The 16,187-nt window shown below is 37.8% G+C and overlaps 1 protein-coding gene across 1 annotated transcript in view; it reads right to left on the bottom strand.

Annotated features, from left to right (window-relative positions):
• The window catches only part of tspan2a (tetraspanin 2a), a 45,639-nt gene that overhangs the window by 17,362 nt on the left and 12,090 nt on the right, over positions 1 to 16,187 (bottom strand). The window contains exon 2 of the mRNA XM_088640061.1: positions 7,732 to 7,834. Coding sequence (XP_088496187.1) covers positions 7,732 to 7,834 — 103 coding nt within the window. The remainder of the gene's footprint in view (positions 1 to 7,731; positions 7,835 to 16,187) is intronic.

Genomic DNA, 16,187 nt, shown 5'->3' with positions numbered 1-16,187 from the left:
TTGTTACAATCCGCTCACGATACTGGTAGTAACTGACTAAGAAGCTTCAAGAATGCTGTCAGTTTTCCATTCCCCAATTTCTTCACAGACGTTTGAAACATGAGAAGCCTTCCTCCGAGGAAAAGAAAGAGAGAAAGAGAAAGTAAACAAAGTGCAGCAAGGGCAATTTCTGCTGTCACGGCCTCAGGTTCTGCCAGTCCCAGACAATATTTATCATGTTGACTTGACAACATGAGACAGGGCCTCAGACGATCTTTCACCTTTACTCCTGCCCCATCATAAATTCATTTTTCGGTTTCTAGTTACACTGCCTTGACTAACATGCTTTATCACTTCCTCCAAGAGCCTGTGAAAGATGTTAATGTTTAAGATTAAATAAATAATCCTTTACTTAACCAGATAAGACAGCTGAAAGTATGATCAATAAAAAAAAAGAGTTGGGCAGAAAAGATTTATTTATACAACGGAAAACACAGGAGTTTTCATCTTGCTCTGCACATTCTGCCAGTCTCTCACAGTAGCAAACTGAAATAGTAGCTGCTCTGGGGAAGTTATGTTTGATTAAATACTATATCTTAAATTGGTGGATGGTGCAACACATTTTTAACGCTGGAAAGTGTTTTTCCAAATAAAGATCCACAAATCTACCAGTTTATTAATCAGTGACATATTTGACTAGTATAATAAATAAAACAAGAGAGGTGTAATCAAAGAATGAATTTCACAATGATGATATTGATATCTTATAGCAGAATATTAGAATAGTATAAGACATCAAGTTTCCCAAGAACAGATTTTGAGGCCATTCTGTAAACATCAGTGTATTCCAAGATTTTGAGCATAGAAATCTGAAGCAGACTATGCCTAGAGGAATGCATAAAACAAGATTTGATGCGATAAAGGAAACCAAGTTTAAACTTGACTGGAGTTTGAAATCTATCAGTACTGTACAGTTTTGTTAAAGCCATATCAAGACAAATACCTAGATATTTCTAGAGCATGACTTGTTCCAGCTTTGATATGCACATTGTTAGGTTTATCAAAGTTTATCAGGAGATATAGTTCTCAGAAACCCAACTGAATTTTATTGAAATTAAGAAAATTTAAATTGGTTAATATAGATCATGAAGTGGATCTGGACAATTATAACATGTGTTATGTTGTTGGCGTATAGGTAGGATTAAAAATGAACTGAAATTATGTTAATATAGATGGAAAAAGTGCAGGGACCAGAGTAAAACCCTGAGGGACACCCTTAGAAACAGGGAGATGTTTTTGATAAAATCACATTTTTTTTCCATCAATTTTCATCCAATTCAGTGTCGCAGGGGAACTGGAGCATTTCACACTACCTTAATTAATTTAAATTATTTTGTATTTGAATTAGTATGTGTTATATCCGGGAGAGCCAGAGCTAGCAGCCCCTGGTTTCCACAGCAACAGGCTGTGTTCGCACGCACGAGCCAAACACCTCTCAATTGCGTCAAAACTCGATTGGAGTGGCTGTCTGTGCCACCTTTCCCCACTTAACAAGTAATTACAAGGGTACTACTTAAGCCCTAACATGTCCACAGTCAGAGGCTCTATCTGTCTGGCTTTCTACTTGTTTATGGAAGTGCTCCTTGCATTAACCAGCCTGTGAGTAAGACAAGGACTCTGCTTGAATCAATCGACTCCATAACCACAAGACAGAGTCTGATGGCCAGCTGGATCCCTATCTCTCTCATAGTTGCTACATGTCCTTAGGAAACAACCAGAGTTGCTGGACTGCACAGCCGCTCAATGATTTTCCTGTCCCGTTCGGCCCGGCTGCTTTCCCTGTTCCGTTCACCTTCTGCCTGCCTGCCCAGCTCATCCCCTGCTCTGCTCATCAGCCCAGCACATTCCCAGCTCTCCTGAGCCTGTTTGACTTTACTGGGACCTCACTCTGTCTGACAAACGCAGTATTCTCCAGGTCATAACAGTCTGATTTGGAGATCCAGACTCCACACTCTGAGTTAAGCTTACACTTTTAATATATTTCAAAATGTATTTTGAAGATAAGGTAAGATCACTTTATTAGCCATATACAATTTCTTGCATTAGGAATTTGTCTTTTCGCATACCCCAACTTGCTCTCCACGAGACACACAGGCACACAGACAGGGAGAGACAAGCTTGGGGTCAAAGCGCAGGGTCAGCCATTTATATGGCACCCCTGGAGCAGCTGGGGTTAAGGGCCTTGCTCAGGGGCTCAACGGAGTACGATTCTAGTAGGATATCTTATCATTGTCTAATGCATGATAAGCTGTACAATATTAGGTGTGAATGGCCTGTCTTTCCTTCTGGAGAGAAATATGTCCAAAATACTACCTAGAAATGCATGTTTCACTACAAATGAAAATGAACTTGAACTTGAACTTTATTGCCATATGTAACTGGTACATGTACTGGTACAATGGAATTCTTACTTTCAGAAAGTCTCTCGATTGTAAAACAAGTGTAAAAACACAAAGTGCAAACAGTGCATCAAGACAATATACAAACAAACAGTAGTCATTTACACAAAAGCAGGATACTTGTTTTGATATTATTCCTCTAAACTAACCAATCCAATTGATCCTCTTGGGTCAATGTTAGCAGCCAAGTGATTTATTCTCTTAGTTATTGTGCTACCTACTGTGGCTATCAAAGTATTCACTCCCCTTGAACTTTGTCACATTTTACTGTGGTATAATATGGAATCATAATGTATTTAATTTGGATTTTCAATGAATATAATGTCTATAATGACGCTATAATGTCAAAGTGAAAACAAAATTATCATATATCCTAAATGTATTTTATATATAAAATGGAAATGTCCAAGGGGGGTGAATACTTTTGATAGCCACTATACAAACCACTGAAGCCACGCTGCTCTTAATTGAGTTGCACACCCTCAATCAAAAACTGGAAACCACAGATCTCCTTCCTGTTTCCTGAATAATATTAATCAAGCAGGGTTCAGTGCCATCATTCATGTAGACAATTAAAAGTCCTGGTGCTGGTTTGATGATACTACAGTATTCTTATTGTCTTATTAGGCTATTTCTGACACAATTGGAACAGCATACCTAGACTGACTGACTAACCCCTGTTAAAAAGAAGGGAAACAAATGTCACATGAGTTTGACACGCCCTCATTAATTAAAGTGGTTTTGTTAAATCACAATGATTGGAATAGAGAGACAAAATATGTATAAAGTATTTGGTGTGATTCAACTAGCTAAAGGAATAAAACCCCAAACCCTCCTAACTCTTGCGAGGAGTGAGCTAGAGTATTGCTGAAAGGGTGAATAGGAAGTGACAGGAAGTCCAGGGTGCAAATACAGTGTATACCCAGGCCAGAGGACGTGTGCAAGACTAAGATCTAACCTTTCTCCCAAACTTCTGTTATAAACTCCAAACTAATGCACAGTCTTCATGTGGTTTGAACTGACAAAAGTGCCATTTGTGGTCATATGAAGAGACAGAAATTGACATATTATGTCATCTACAGTTTATGCATTACAATAGAGAGACAGGAGAAATGACAAACATGAGAGATAAGATCAACAAAGTCAGAGTCAAGTGTGTAATGGAAAGTGACTGTTACGCCCAGGCTACCCAAAAGAGAAGTTAAATTTCTCTTAACCCAGGACAATGCTACGAATGTTAGTTGAAAAACAAGAAAGTGAAATAATTGCACCATGTTGCAGTACGGATATTTATAGAAAAGATACCAAGCCTTTCTCTCGACCTGACACAAAAGGCCACAGAGGATGTGCTGCCCAATTAAATGTTTCCAGCTATAATGTTCCAGCTACTATACCCGGAATTCACTCAGTCTCAGCTTTGAACGTTCAGTTTTCTGCGTGATAGAAATGCCAATTCGCTGAGTAACACGCCTAACTCTTCCAAATTTTCATAGACAAAAAGGCTACCAAAGTCTAGGGCCAGGAGAAGAGAAAAGCTACAAGATCAACAAACGATATACAGTATTTAAATAACATTTCCTAACTTTGACATCACTATCAAATAATAAAACATTGTATGAGCTCATTTTTTTGCTATAAAAAAGGAAGGGCAGGAACATTAATCTCTTTATTACCTTACTGCATCAAACTTGGAGTACTTAAGAAGTGTGATTCCACAGGGATTGATGTTTTGACTATTGTTCTTTTCTATATAAATCACACAGATCAGGATACCAGTGACTGTTTAAAGTTTCTGATGACACAAGGCTAGGGGGAACAGACAACACCCAGAATGCAAAAAGACAATAAAATATTATTTAGATAGCATCTAATATCTCTATATTAAGGAATACAGTGTAGTATGAAACCTTGTATTGACAGGACTTGAGCATGCCTGAAACTTACTAAATCTCACCAAAGATTATGTTGGCAGTGCGGCAGACATGTCGATTTCTGGTTTCCCTGCTGTATTTATATCCACAGCCTTGCTTCCTGTTTTTCAACACACCCAGGCGTAAACACCCACTAAGACAAGACTCACACTTTGCTAGTGAGACACTAAAAAGGTCAGTCTGACAGCACAGGCACACTTTGTCTCAGCTTTTTCTCCTGAAATTTCTGCTTTCTACTCCGAACAAATCTATAGTACAATGCTCGGAAAAGCTCCCAAGTGGTAACTAAAAATACCCAACTTTGAGGATTTTCCACTTAGATTTTTAAAAAGCTCTAAAACTGGATTAATATGGAAGAGTAAATGAAGTTCTTGATTACTTTCAAGAAAGATGAATCTAAGCCTGTGGTTGGGAATAGGGGCCCACATTGAATAGAAATGAGCTTCAAATGGGAGCTGTCATTGAACTAAACCTCCAGTCTGGCTATAAAAGCTAGAGTATGTTACATTTAACAATCTCCAACTCAAAGGATTATTTAAACCCATTGTTTTTATTTCTAAAAGAGTGTCAGTTAACCTGTTTTTGTTTTTGACGTTTAACATATTCCAGTAATAGACCACACAACTTTTTTTCACTGTGCTGTGCAAATGCTGTTTTCATCATCAGTATGCTATAAAATTCATTTGTTGTCTGTTATATAGATTTTCCACCTCCTGTATGTCGCCTCAGCTGAAACACAAAGGATATACTCTTTGTTAAACTACAAATAAAGTCTGGTTCCCTCACACGGTTGAATAACACAGCTATCTGTAACTCTGTCCACCTCTTCAAGGGTGTGTGTGTGTGTCCAGATGCAAGCTGGCTTTTTCCTTTTTCCAGGAACACAAAGAAAAATAGCAACACAACATCTGACTTCAAAGCTACCTTTAATTGTTTAAGGGATAGTTCACATTTATCTATGTATTTTTACCACCTACAGTTCTTTAAGCCATTTTTGGTCATGGAATGTATTTTTCATCCTCCCTCCTTAATTCTATTTCTCCTGATAAAGAAAGAGCATTATTTTGCTCTTTGACTTTGGTTGAGGAATACATTTCACTCCTTCCACTACCTATACTTGCCTGTGTTTTTCTACAGGCTTTTGAGAACTATAACTTTATTTTCCTTATGTTCTATTTTTTTTATTCCAAGAGGGATGTTGGTCCTCTTTCTCTGCTTATCATGGTGCACTCACTGGCCTTTTTCCCTTCCCGCCCTTTTCTTCCAAGTGAAACAAAAAAGTGGAAAATTATTAGGAACAGGAGGAAGGGAGGGAACAGGCTTTCAGTTTGTGTGTGTGATGACTGCCCACCGCTGTTGGACTGTTGCTGTACCAAGCTGCACTTTGTGCATGACTGCAACTCTGTGATCACCATTTAAACCTTCTGTGTCACTGTGCACTTTGGTCTTTCCATGCATTCTTTGGCACGGTGAGCTGAGGTTAATGAGACGTTTGCACCTCAGTACCTGCAGTCATGTATTGTGTTATGCACTCCTTACGTGACAACACATTGGCTGCTATTTAATGGTAGGAGGACAGGAGGTTGATCAGGTGCCAAATCTCCCATTCACCACTAGCCTTGTTTTGGCAATCCAGATACTCTAGATGGTAATCTGTCTGGAAGGGTTAACATCATGGTTCACTATGAAGGCAATGCTCAACACATTGCCTTTTTTCATTCTCAATAAGTGATCCGGACAGCCTACTGAGTATTGGCGCCCTTGTGCATAATCAGCCGCACTTTGGCTCTACACCATCCCTCTACAACCCTTCCTTCCACACTTCCTAGAGTAGGTCAGGAAACAGTGGATGGTAGTCCTGCTCATTGGCCTCCCAGGACCCGCAGAACTGCAGCAGTTTGGCTATATCCTGCTTAAACAGATCTGCTGTTGCAGTGACACCCAAGTACCATAATCTGGCAGCTATTTGACAGAGCGTATGTTTGCTGGCTTCTAGCCATTACTGTTACGTTGATGTCCAGAGTGCTAGAACATCTTTTACAAGGCAGCTGTAGTCAATACCCAGTCTACCGATTGTTTGCCGTGATCCTGGAGTCTCTCTCTTGCAGTCTCTCCTGGAACGTCGGTACTCACTCTGGGGGGCATGTTGTATCAGAATCCCTTGGGGCTTAATTTTTGGCTACCATGTTCCTTAAGGGTGCTAGCTGTTTGTGTCTACAGAGAACAACTTGATACCTTGATTTCATGGTCGACTCCCTCACTCCTGCACCACTGTCACCTTGGCAGATTTCTGAACTTTGATTTTGTTGGCTACTGCTTCAGCAAAATGCATTAATGAACTCCACATTCTCTCAGTGCAGGGCACCGTTGTTCATTTATCTAGAATCGAGACTGGAATCTCAATCACTAGATTACTACTAAATTACTCCATAACACAGTGTCCTTCCTGGACTTCATGTAAATAAAAAGGTGTCATTAATGGTATTCCTCCACCACATCCCTTAACCTCAGACGAGAACCAGCATCTGAACACGCTATGCCCTGTTAGTGTCTTGAGCAGTTACAGTATATAGATCGTACTCAGGCAACTCACTTACTGACTTACAGTTTGGCTGTTACAGATCTAGAGTGTAGTACCAGGTCCTGTCAAAATGGCACCTTTTCCACTCTGGCCATTGTAGGCCATGTAGGCCATTGTCCTCTAGCAGGGCTTGTGATGCATCAGAGGCACAGTCACAATGTGGGTCACTTTTCATGTACTCTGACATTTGCACTGTGGCTAGCTGGCCCCCCAAATACCTTATTCGAGGTTCTGCCACCCAGATGTGGTCCTAGGCATTTGGGTTATGGTTACAATTGTACCACAATTTCCTGCCAGGCCCACTATGAGACAGCACTGATACTGCATATATTACCATTTCACTGGGTAATAGCTACCCTTTTAAATGGGAGGGATCATTGAGCTACTCCTGTTACCCTGGTTTTCTGAACGAGAAAAATAGTCACTAAAATTCTTGGGTTGCTTGGTAACCCCTACATCATCAAAAAAAGATTGGGTGGTAACAGGGCATCACAATCTGACCAACATTTGGTCAACATTTGGTGGCATTTGTACAAGGCTTTAGTCCTTGTAGGCAGGGATATAGCACCTGTTGATGGATACCCTTCTCTTTAATCACCAGGATTACAGGAGCAATCAGCATTTTCTTCTTAATTTTGAGTTTTGTCATTTTAAAGGAAAACATTGAAGTTTAACCTGCTCATTAAATTAACTGTTTTCCCCCCATCAGTCCTTTTCCCCATGTCTGCCATGTGGTTGTAAAAGGCACAGAAGCCTTTACCCAGAAGGTGCCATAACTTACCAACATAGTAGCTGTAAGGGGAGTTCTCCAATTCAAAAATAGAAGTGGTGTTAGAGTCAAACCGCAGCCACAATCCAATTGCTAGCACCAAGGAGCCTGACAGCTGTGTAACAGAGACAGAAAGCAATCAGAGAGACAATCATTAAATAAGAAAGGTTTCAAATGATAATGTTACATATTCGGTCTATCTAGCTTGTTTCTTAATTCCTATAATCAGTTCATCCTGATCATCTAGCCATTTCATAAATAAAATCAGAGTATTATCTTTAACAACATGGCTGGATAAGGCTTCTTCCAGACTCTCATAATCCTTTGTATAAAAAGTGCCTCCAATTCTTATCAATACTTTCCCTTTATCTCCGCTTCAGTGCTCACTGGTTCATTTTTCAGCCATTGGACTGACATCAGCAATGTCTTTGAGGATTCTGAAATCAAGACCTCAGTCTTTTCTGTTTGAGACTAAAGAGATCCATGCCATTTTAACATGTTACCATGTGACCTTTAAGCCTGGAAATATACTGTACCTGGTCAGTGGCCACTCTTCACTTTACCAAATCCAGAGCATGGAAACCAAAAGGGTACACAATATTATAATAGAAGAAACTTAACTTTTTCTTCTATTTAAACTCTTGATTTATATTTATATTAATTACAAATATCAATGAATAACAAACTCTCTATGCATGTGGAGTTCAGTATGTGGAATCAGTGAGAAGACATTGATGGAGAGCATCCATGCAGATACAGTGGAAGGGGGCCTTTATGTTACCACTGGAGACATGTTTTTTCTAATTGTAATATGCAAACAAATATTTTTTTTTGTTTTAGTCACACTCTAACACATCCCACCTACCAAAACACCCATTGTTCATCTGTTTATGGTCCAACAAATCAACCACATAACCTGCATTCCACTGAATTACATGTTTTTTATTTACAGTATATGACTCATCCATGAACTGAACTTATTAAACTTGTTTGTACAAAACTCTGATACATGCATGTCTTTTATTCAAATATACTTTTCGGGACTGACAGATGAGAACAAGATTTTTCAATACCCCCATACTTTTTAAAATAAAATTACAAAAAAGCATACAATTATTTTTATTCTTATGAAATTATTTTTTAAATATATTTTATAAAATTACAAAAAAATATATTTAAAATACAATTTTTATAAATTTGTTGGCAGTCTTATACCACACAATTTTATAAAAATTGTATTTTACATTTTTGTGCAAAACTGCTAATGGTAGTGTTGATTCTTGGCACTTGGCACGTGTTAAAAATAATACACACTTATTTTTAACACAACATCACAGGTGTGAAATATTCAGATGTTATATTATTCCTCCATAACTTCATGGATTGTGTTAATCAGAATGCCAAACCACTACGAACCTCAGGAAATACTGCAATATGTAATCAGAGTCTTTCTTTTATTTAAATCAAGGCTTTATTTAATACCAAACAAAAAAATAATAAAAAGCTGATGAGTAAATGATGAGTAAAATGTTGAACTGCAAAACAAGGAAACCAAAATCCAGAAATATCAAACTCAATCTTGGAGCTACAGTCATACATAAAGCCAGAAATATCTGCTTGAGAAAGGCTAAACATTTAACTCCACGCAACGTAGAAGTTAACAAAACAATGACACACAACAGTGACTTCCTTCAACATGTAACTAGATTCTTTATGATAGCTTTTCCTAAGGAGGTTGGTGGATCCTAGTCCCATTTTGTTGCAGGAAGTTCCGTCCACTTAACCAAACACACCTTGTTTAGCAACTGACTGCTATTTTGGTTCCCAGAAGTATCATTTTAGAATTGAAGAACTAGCTGCCACAAAGCACCCCCAGAGCCCCAGAGAGTCAGTTTTACACTGCTTGCGTAGACTCCTTCATGCCCCTATTACCGTAAAACCATCTAACAGGTATTAGATGGAACCTACTCTGAAACCCCCAAAAATTAATAATACAACTCATGACAGGAAGCACAGCACATTAAAAATGCAGATGGAAACCACTTCTTTGTGCACTTCCTTGTGCGAGAACATGTTTTGTTTTTTTCCCCAGGGTGTAAGAAAGTCTTCAAATATTCCAACAACACTATCTCATCAAAAAGTGGACACCCGAGTCCTCACAAGATCAGACCTGAAAGCTGTGTAGGACTTGCCAGTTCCAGGGTACTTGTATTATTTATTGATTGATCCCTTTATCTGCAGTTTTTTCTTCGACATTTCATGTTTTCTGTTTGAAAGCCATTAACACAATACAGTATATCCATTCTTGTTTGTTTGTTTGTTTGTTTGTTTGTTTGTTTGTTTGTTTGTTTTTTTGTCAAACCCGCAGCTGGGAGATCTGTTTTTGCTTTGGGCTATTTATAAGCCAAGGTTTCCATCATTCGTCAAAACAGAAGAATTTCTGGAAATCTAAAAGGGAGAACATGTTCCTTTCACATCCTGGCAGCCCCTCTTTTAATAAGAAAAGCAATTCAAAGGAGGAAGCTGGGAGCTACAGTACATGGAGAGGAGGCAGTCTCCTGCATGGATAAAAAATAGATCCTGATAGCAAAACTGCAGTCACACAGTGTATTAGTGCTCTACATGTGTGTGTCATAGCATTAATGGAGCCTTATCTGTCACAGTGACAGATCGGTCAAACAAAAATATGCCAAATAATGAATTTTATACTGTGCAGACAACTATTTCATTTTAGAAAGCACTTGTTCACAGGTACCATACAGTACATATCAATGGGTGCTACTGTAACTGTAAATCCTATAAATGCTGATGTATTGTGAGCCCAAAAAAACAGGCTTGATGATGTCTCTAGTCATGTCCCCAGTTTTCTGCCCAATGGTCTAGGTGCCACTTCACAATTTATTTCTTAATATGTTTGGATTTAAAGGAGGCTTTGTTAACATTTCATAAGGCAGGTAATGATATTTCACGCCGTAAGAGAAATACGGGATTATTCAGCACACTTCTCAGCCTCCGTCAATAACATTCCAGAGCCAAGGAATCAGTTGTTTGTGTCAATTGTCATTACTCCTGTCGCTTCTTGAGTTTGTCCTGCCTTCCAGCCCTCAGTAGCAGGCCGTACCAGTACCACAAGCATCAAGTCCTCTAACTGAAGGGTTATAATATTCACTCTGCTACAAAATCCATTATGTCACTTTCCCTGACATCACTCCCCCCTGACACTGTCTCTTATTTCATGCTTTATTTTGCCCTGCTGCTTAGCATTCTAAAAAACAATATCTCTGCCTGTTTCTTTCTCCAAAACAAGGGATCATTGTCTTTGATCACACCGCTTGTAAAAGGACGACAGCAGCAATGAACATCTCTCCAGACAAAGATATCAGTGATCAGTGCCTTCTTTCACCGTGGACCTGTAAATTAAAGAGCTATCCAGTAGGCAATGCTCTGTGCCACAGGCACATAGACATCACACAGATTCCTTAAGAAGCGCCTTTGAATGATTCAGGTTCTGTACATACAAGACAAGTGATGTGCTCCTGTGAAAAAAGCAAAGGGAAACAGTAATATGTGTGAAAGTGTAGCTTACACAGGTTTCTGCTATTTATAGGGCAATATGTTTTGCAAACACATGAACTATCTTTACTGTTTGTTAAGACAAAATTCTATGAATTGGCTTCATTACTCTGCTCTCCTCCCCACTGATAGCTGATGTGTGGTGAGCGTTCTGGCGCACTATGGCTGCCGTCGCATCATCCAGGTGGATGCTGCACATTGGTGGTGGAGGAGAGGTGTCCCCATTACCTGTAAAGCACTTTGAGTGGAGTGTCCAGAAAAGCGCTATATAAGTGCAAGCAATTATTTATTATTATTATTATTATTATTATTATTATTATTATTATTATTAAAGATCAGAAAATGAATTAAAAGGAACTAATTTGTGATTTTCAGCTACTTCTTACAGTGAGAAATGACTTCAGATAGGGTTTTGCAGGGTAGTGGGGAAGGCTGGATTATTTTAGAAGGCCAGCTTGAACATTTTTGCAACAGGCTCTATCAGGATAACCCCCTATTAACATATTTAAATAACAGGCTTATCGTAAGAGACCATAAACCTTGTCAAAGAGCACATTTTCAAGGAAGTACAAAGTCTCGGTTGTGAACTTCTGTAAACTATTTTAATAGTTTATTTGAAACCCAATGAACCACTTTCTGCAAGTCATTTCTCATTGTCCAAAAAACAAGTAAACACAGCTTTTCATAATCAATTGCAGACTGAATCTCTGTAGTTCAGCATTTTGTGGTCTGTCAACATCTGTTGTCCAGTATGATTTCTGCTAGTTGAATGACTACTTATGGAGGGTAGGACCAAGTATTCTGTGGTACAGAAAAGTTTATTTATAGACACCAGTCCCAGTTCTGAGTGCTCCATGTTATTATTCAGCTCTAAATTATCCCTAAATACAGTATGCCTTCAAGGAGACTAACGCTATTATTGTTATGAAAAGAGCCTTAATGGACCAATGTAGGTTTTAAACAGTATGTATAGTCACATATGATCAGTAAGCAGATTAAGCAGTGTTGTTTTGTTTATTTCCTTAGGCAGAATAAATCCATGAAACAGATCCGCTTGCTAAGGTATTGACCTCCTGTGATTTGTACTGTTCAGGTCCAGAGGGGATGAGACAGGAGAGGCTCTGCACCTGTAGTTCACTACTGGAATTTTTCTCAGTACATTCAGAAACCACCCACACTAAACAGCACCACCAACGATGACCCTCCCCAACTCAGATGTTATTTATTATCTCATTTTAAAAAGTTTAATTAACCAAGAATTACGTCTCTCTTTCCTGTCAAGGGAAATCTCTCATTCAGTAGAAATAAAAAGCATCATAGAAGAAGCAGCAGTATTACAGGTACTGGCAATAGTTAAGATGAGTCAATCTCCAGGTGATGAGGTGAGAATATGAACAATTTCTTTATATATACTGTAAATAATAATATGGCTTTTGTTATTATATTATCAATAACAATATTGATATTGTTAGTATAGTTTTAAAAAAATATGGATATTGTTATTATATTGTAAATAACAATATTCATATTGTTATTTTAAAAATAAACTGATGTATTCTTTGGCCTTTAACAAACATCTAATAGATGCCCAAAACATTATGGGTTATGGAAACAACAACAGCAACAGTTAATATTATACTAGTGGATTACCCATAATTACTTTCAATGTTTTATCTATATGGTAATAAGAATCCAGGAGAAAAGTGTGTTAGACGTGCATGTGCATTACAAAACGTGCTCTGAGTTCTTTCAACAAGTAACAGCAGTAATGAATTTAAACAGCAATGAGTTTATGGTCTCAATCTGAAAGGCCTTTGATAAAGTTTCACTTATTAGTGATCTGCATAAAATCAAAACTTACAAAAACAAAGTTTAATAAGACTTTTTATAACAAAAAATGTCCTTTACATGGTTAACTTTTGTCTTTGATTTTTTAAAATGATTTCTTTTACACATTGGAATAATCACAAAAATGCTTTGGGATTGAGGGATTGAGACTGTTAGTGAAATATAAAGTTCCACATGAAAATGAACTTAACTTGAAGCTTCAGTTCAGTAGGCATCCAAAGTAATAAAGGTATTTGCATTGATATCTGTTTAGTAGACAGCAAACACAGAGTACAGATAAGGGGTGAATATTTAAAATTAAGATGATGCGATTAGTGGTGTACCCCAGGAACCAAATAGGACCTTTTGAGTTTATTAATTATGGCAATGGTCTAGATGTAATTATTATCAGTAATATAGTCAAGATCATGGATGATAAGGGAAAGTGAGCTTAAAAAGCTATTTAAGATGGCACATTTCCCTCCTTAAGATAATGTGTGAAAGTAATAAAAAAGGCAAACAAATAGCATATTTGTATAATTAAGTATAATTAAACTTGGATCGATTAGCTACTAAAAACCAAACAAATGGCTGAATAAAAGATATTACTGCTCTAGCATCACTCTAAAGAAAACAGATCCTTAAAGAAAAAAAAAATTAAAAGAATAAATGGGCTTAAAGAAATGTTCTGACTAAAAGAACTGAACTATTTTCGTTTTGAACAGAGAAATCTGCAAGGGAACCTAATTCAAGTATTCAAAACTCTCAAACGCTCTTCGTCAAACCAATGGACTTCTTAAGAATCAACAGTGAAACATGAACCAGAGGACACAGTCCAGACTTCATGGAAGAGCATTAAACTTTATTTTTGGAACACATTTAGAACAAGAGGTAGTTCTTTCACCAAAGAGTTCTAGGGTTTGGAACAAGCAAGCATGTTGCTGTAGATGATCCTAGATGAAACACTAAGATCAATTGGTTAATCGCAACAAACAAGTCAGATAGCCCAAATGCCCCTTCTGATGTGATTTGAACTACGGTAGAGAAGTTCATTGTTTACGTAATGGAGTACTTTAATCATAAAATATGTTGAATGTCCAATAAATCACTTTATATGCCTTTGATTTCATGAAAGAAATATAGCCTTGCATAGCAATAAAACTAGTAATAAGCAACCCAGAACACTCATGGTAATTACAATGGTTCTTAAGTAGTTTGTGGGTTTTTTATTACCTTATTTATTCCATTACATTCATGGAAAAAAATACCTTTTGCCACCAGATTGAGTTTTACATTTATTGAGGGTTTCTATTCGACAATGCATTATTTATAAAACATAAGGCAATATGAGTTTCACTCAGAAGTCTCTGCCTGAAACCAAAATGTTTTTTCCAACGACCAAAACTAAAAAACTAAAAAAATACTAAACCCTTTTGAGTTTTGTTTAGTTTCAGGGTGGTACAATACTGCTTTTCACTGAGGCTCTAAGAGGCGAATTTTATTACATATTAGGAGGTACTGTACTGTATATAGTATAGAGGAGGTGACAATCTGAATGCAGCATAACTAAAGCCAGATATCTTGTTTCTATTTACCAAAAACCTACAAAATGTATAATGTATTTTTGTTCTTATAAATCACATCTGACAAATAAAGATCTCTTTTGTAGAAAAAAAAACAGGAAATGCTGACTGAAAAAATACAGCTACACTGGAAAAATATTATACCAAAACAATCTTTCAGGAAGACAGATACAAGATAATGAAGGAAATATTCTGCAAAAAATAATCACCAGCCTGTTTCTTATCATCCATCATTACTGTCACACCCTTTTCCTCCAACAATGCTCATCTGCTGTATGGGCTGTTGAATGGGTAAGTTATAGCTCTGGCATGGGTGGGTGGCTTCTGAAGAAAACTGCAAAACCCGGTGCAGAGGAAGCCGGGTCTGACGATTATGGGTTTTACAGTGGGAAACAGGAAACAAGCAGGAGTTTTATGAGCCTTTCATAAAGAAAAAAAAAATCCTTCTTTTCACAGACTGTCAGGTTTCTGTTTTTCCCATTGTTTCCCCACACCTCAAAAAAATAGTTCTCCTGCCGGTATAGAATTTCAGATGGAGGAAGAAAGGAGCAACTAGCCAAAGAAAGCCATCACAGCTCCGCAGCACAATCTGACCTAAACCTGCAGCGCACTATTTGGATTGCGTTTGAAGTAGGACATATACTGTACAGTATATGTTGTAGATATTGCACATATGCAGCACTACAATATTACTGCTTAACCACAGTGTGGAAGGTATTTGAGTTGTTGGTGGGATATGTTATTTTAGTTTTTATCAAACTGTATGTTTAGACAAATAAAAGCTGACTTGCTTTAACAGCTGCAGCAACTAATTTCCTTCTACAAAGTGTTAACAGCAGAAGTAATCACATATCAAGGGGTAGTACTAACACTGAAACTGACTTTTCCTGCTCCTGTGGTGAATGTCCCACAACACACAGACAAGTACTGTTGCACTGAAGGACTCGGGTTTTAAAGCGTTTTATCTTGTTTTCTTCACTGACGGACAATTGACACAGAATACCACAAAGAACTTTAAACAGCTAGATAAATCACTGCAAGACTTCACAGGCCGATTTTAAGTCTAACTCAAAGATAAATCTCATCTACAAAGTCTGTTTCTCCTTGGAAATCTGAAAACCAGCTGCTGTTGAATGCTGAAACATTGTGGTTAGCGATAAATGAAAAATAAATACCAATCAGCAGACAATAAAAATCCATTGTTTTTTAAAAAAAATAAGTTCCAACAAACCCAGTACGTAATAAAGTGTGATTTGCAACTACAGTATTTACTTCTTATACGAAGGTAGTTTAGCAAGGAATGGACGCAGACTCTACGCAGGGACCAGGGGATTAATGCAGACAGCAGAACACAGAGGGAATGAAATCAAATACTCTGCCTGAAGCACAAACATGTCTGTTCATAGCCCCATGGGATGGCAGGAGAGGACAAACAAGTTCCATGAGGGGGTGAGGGGCAGTCCTATGGTGTCCATGTGGTACAAA

This window comes from Lepisosteus platostomus, chromosome 7, assembly GCF_059453375.1.
Source record: "Lepisosteus platostomus isolate fLepPlt1 chromosome 7, fLepPlt1.hap1, whole genome shotgun sequence".
Lineage (NCBI taxonomy): Eukaryota > Metazoa > Chordata > Actinopteri > Semionotiformes > Lepisosteidae > Lepisosteus > Lepisosteus platostomus.
The sequence above is the reverse complement of the archived record's forward strand: the minus strand, read 5'-3'. Positions and strand labels throughout refer to the sequence as shown.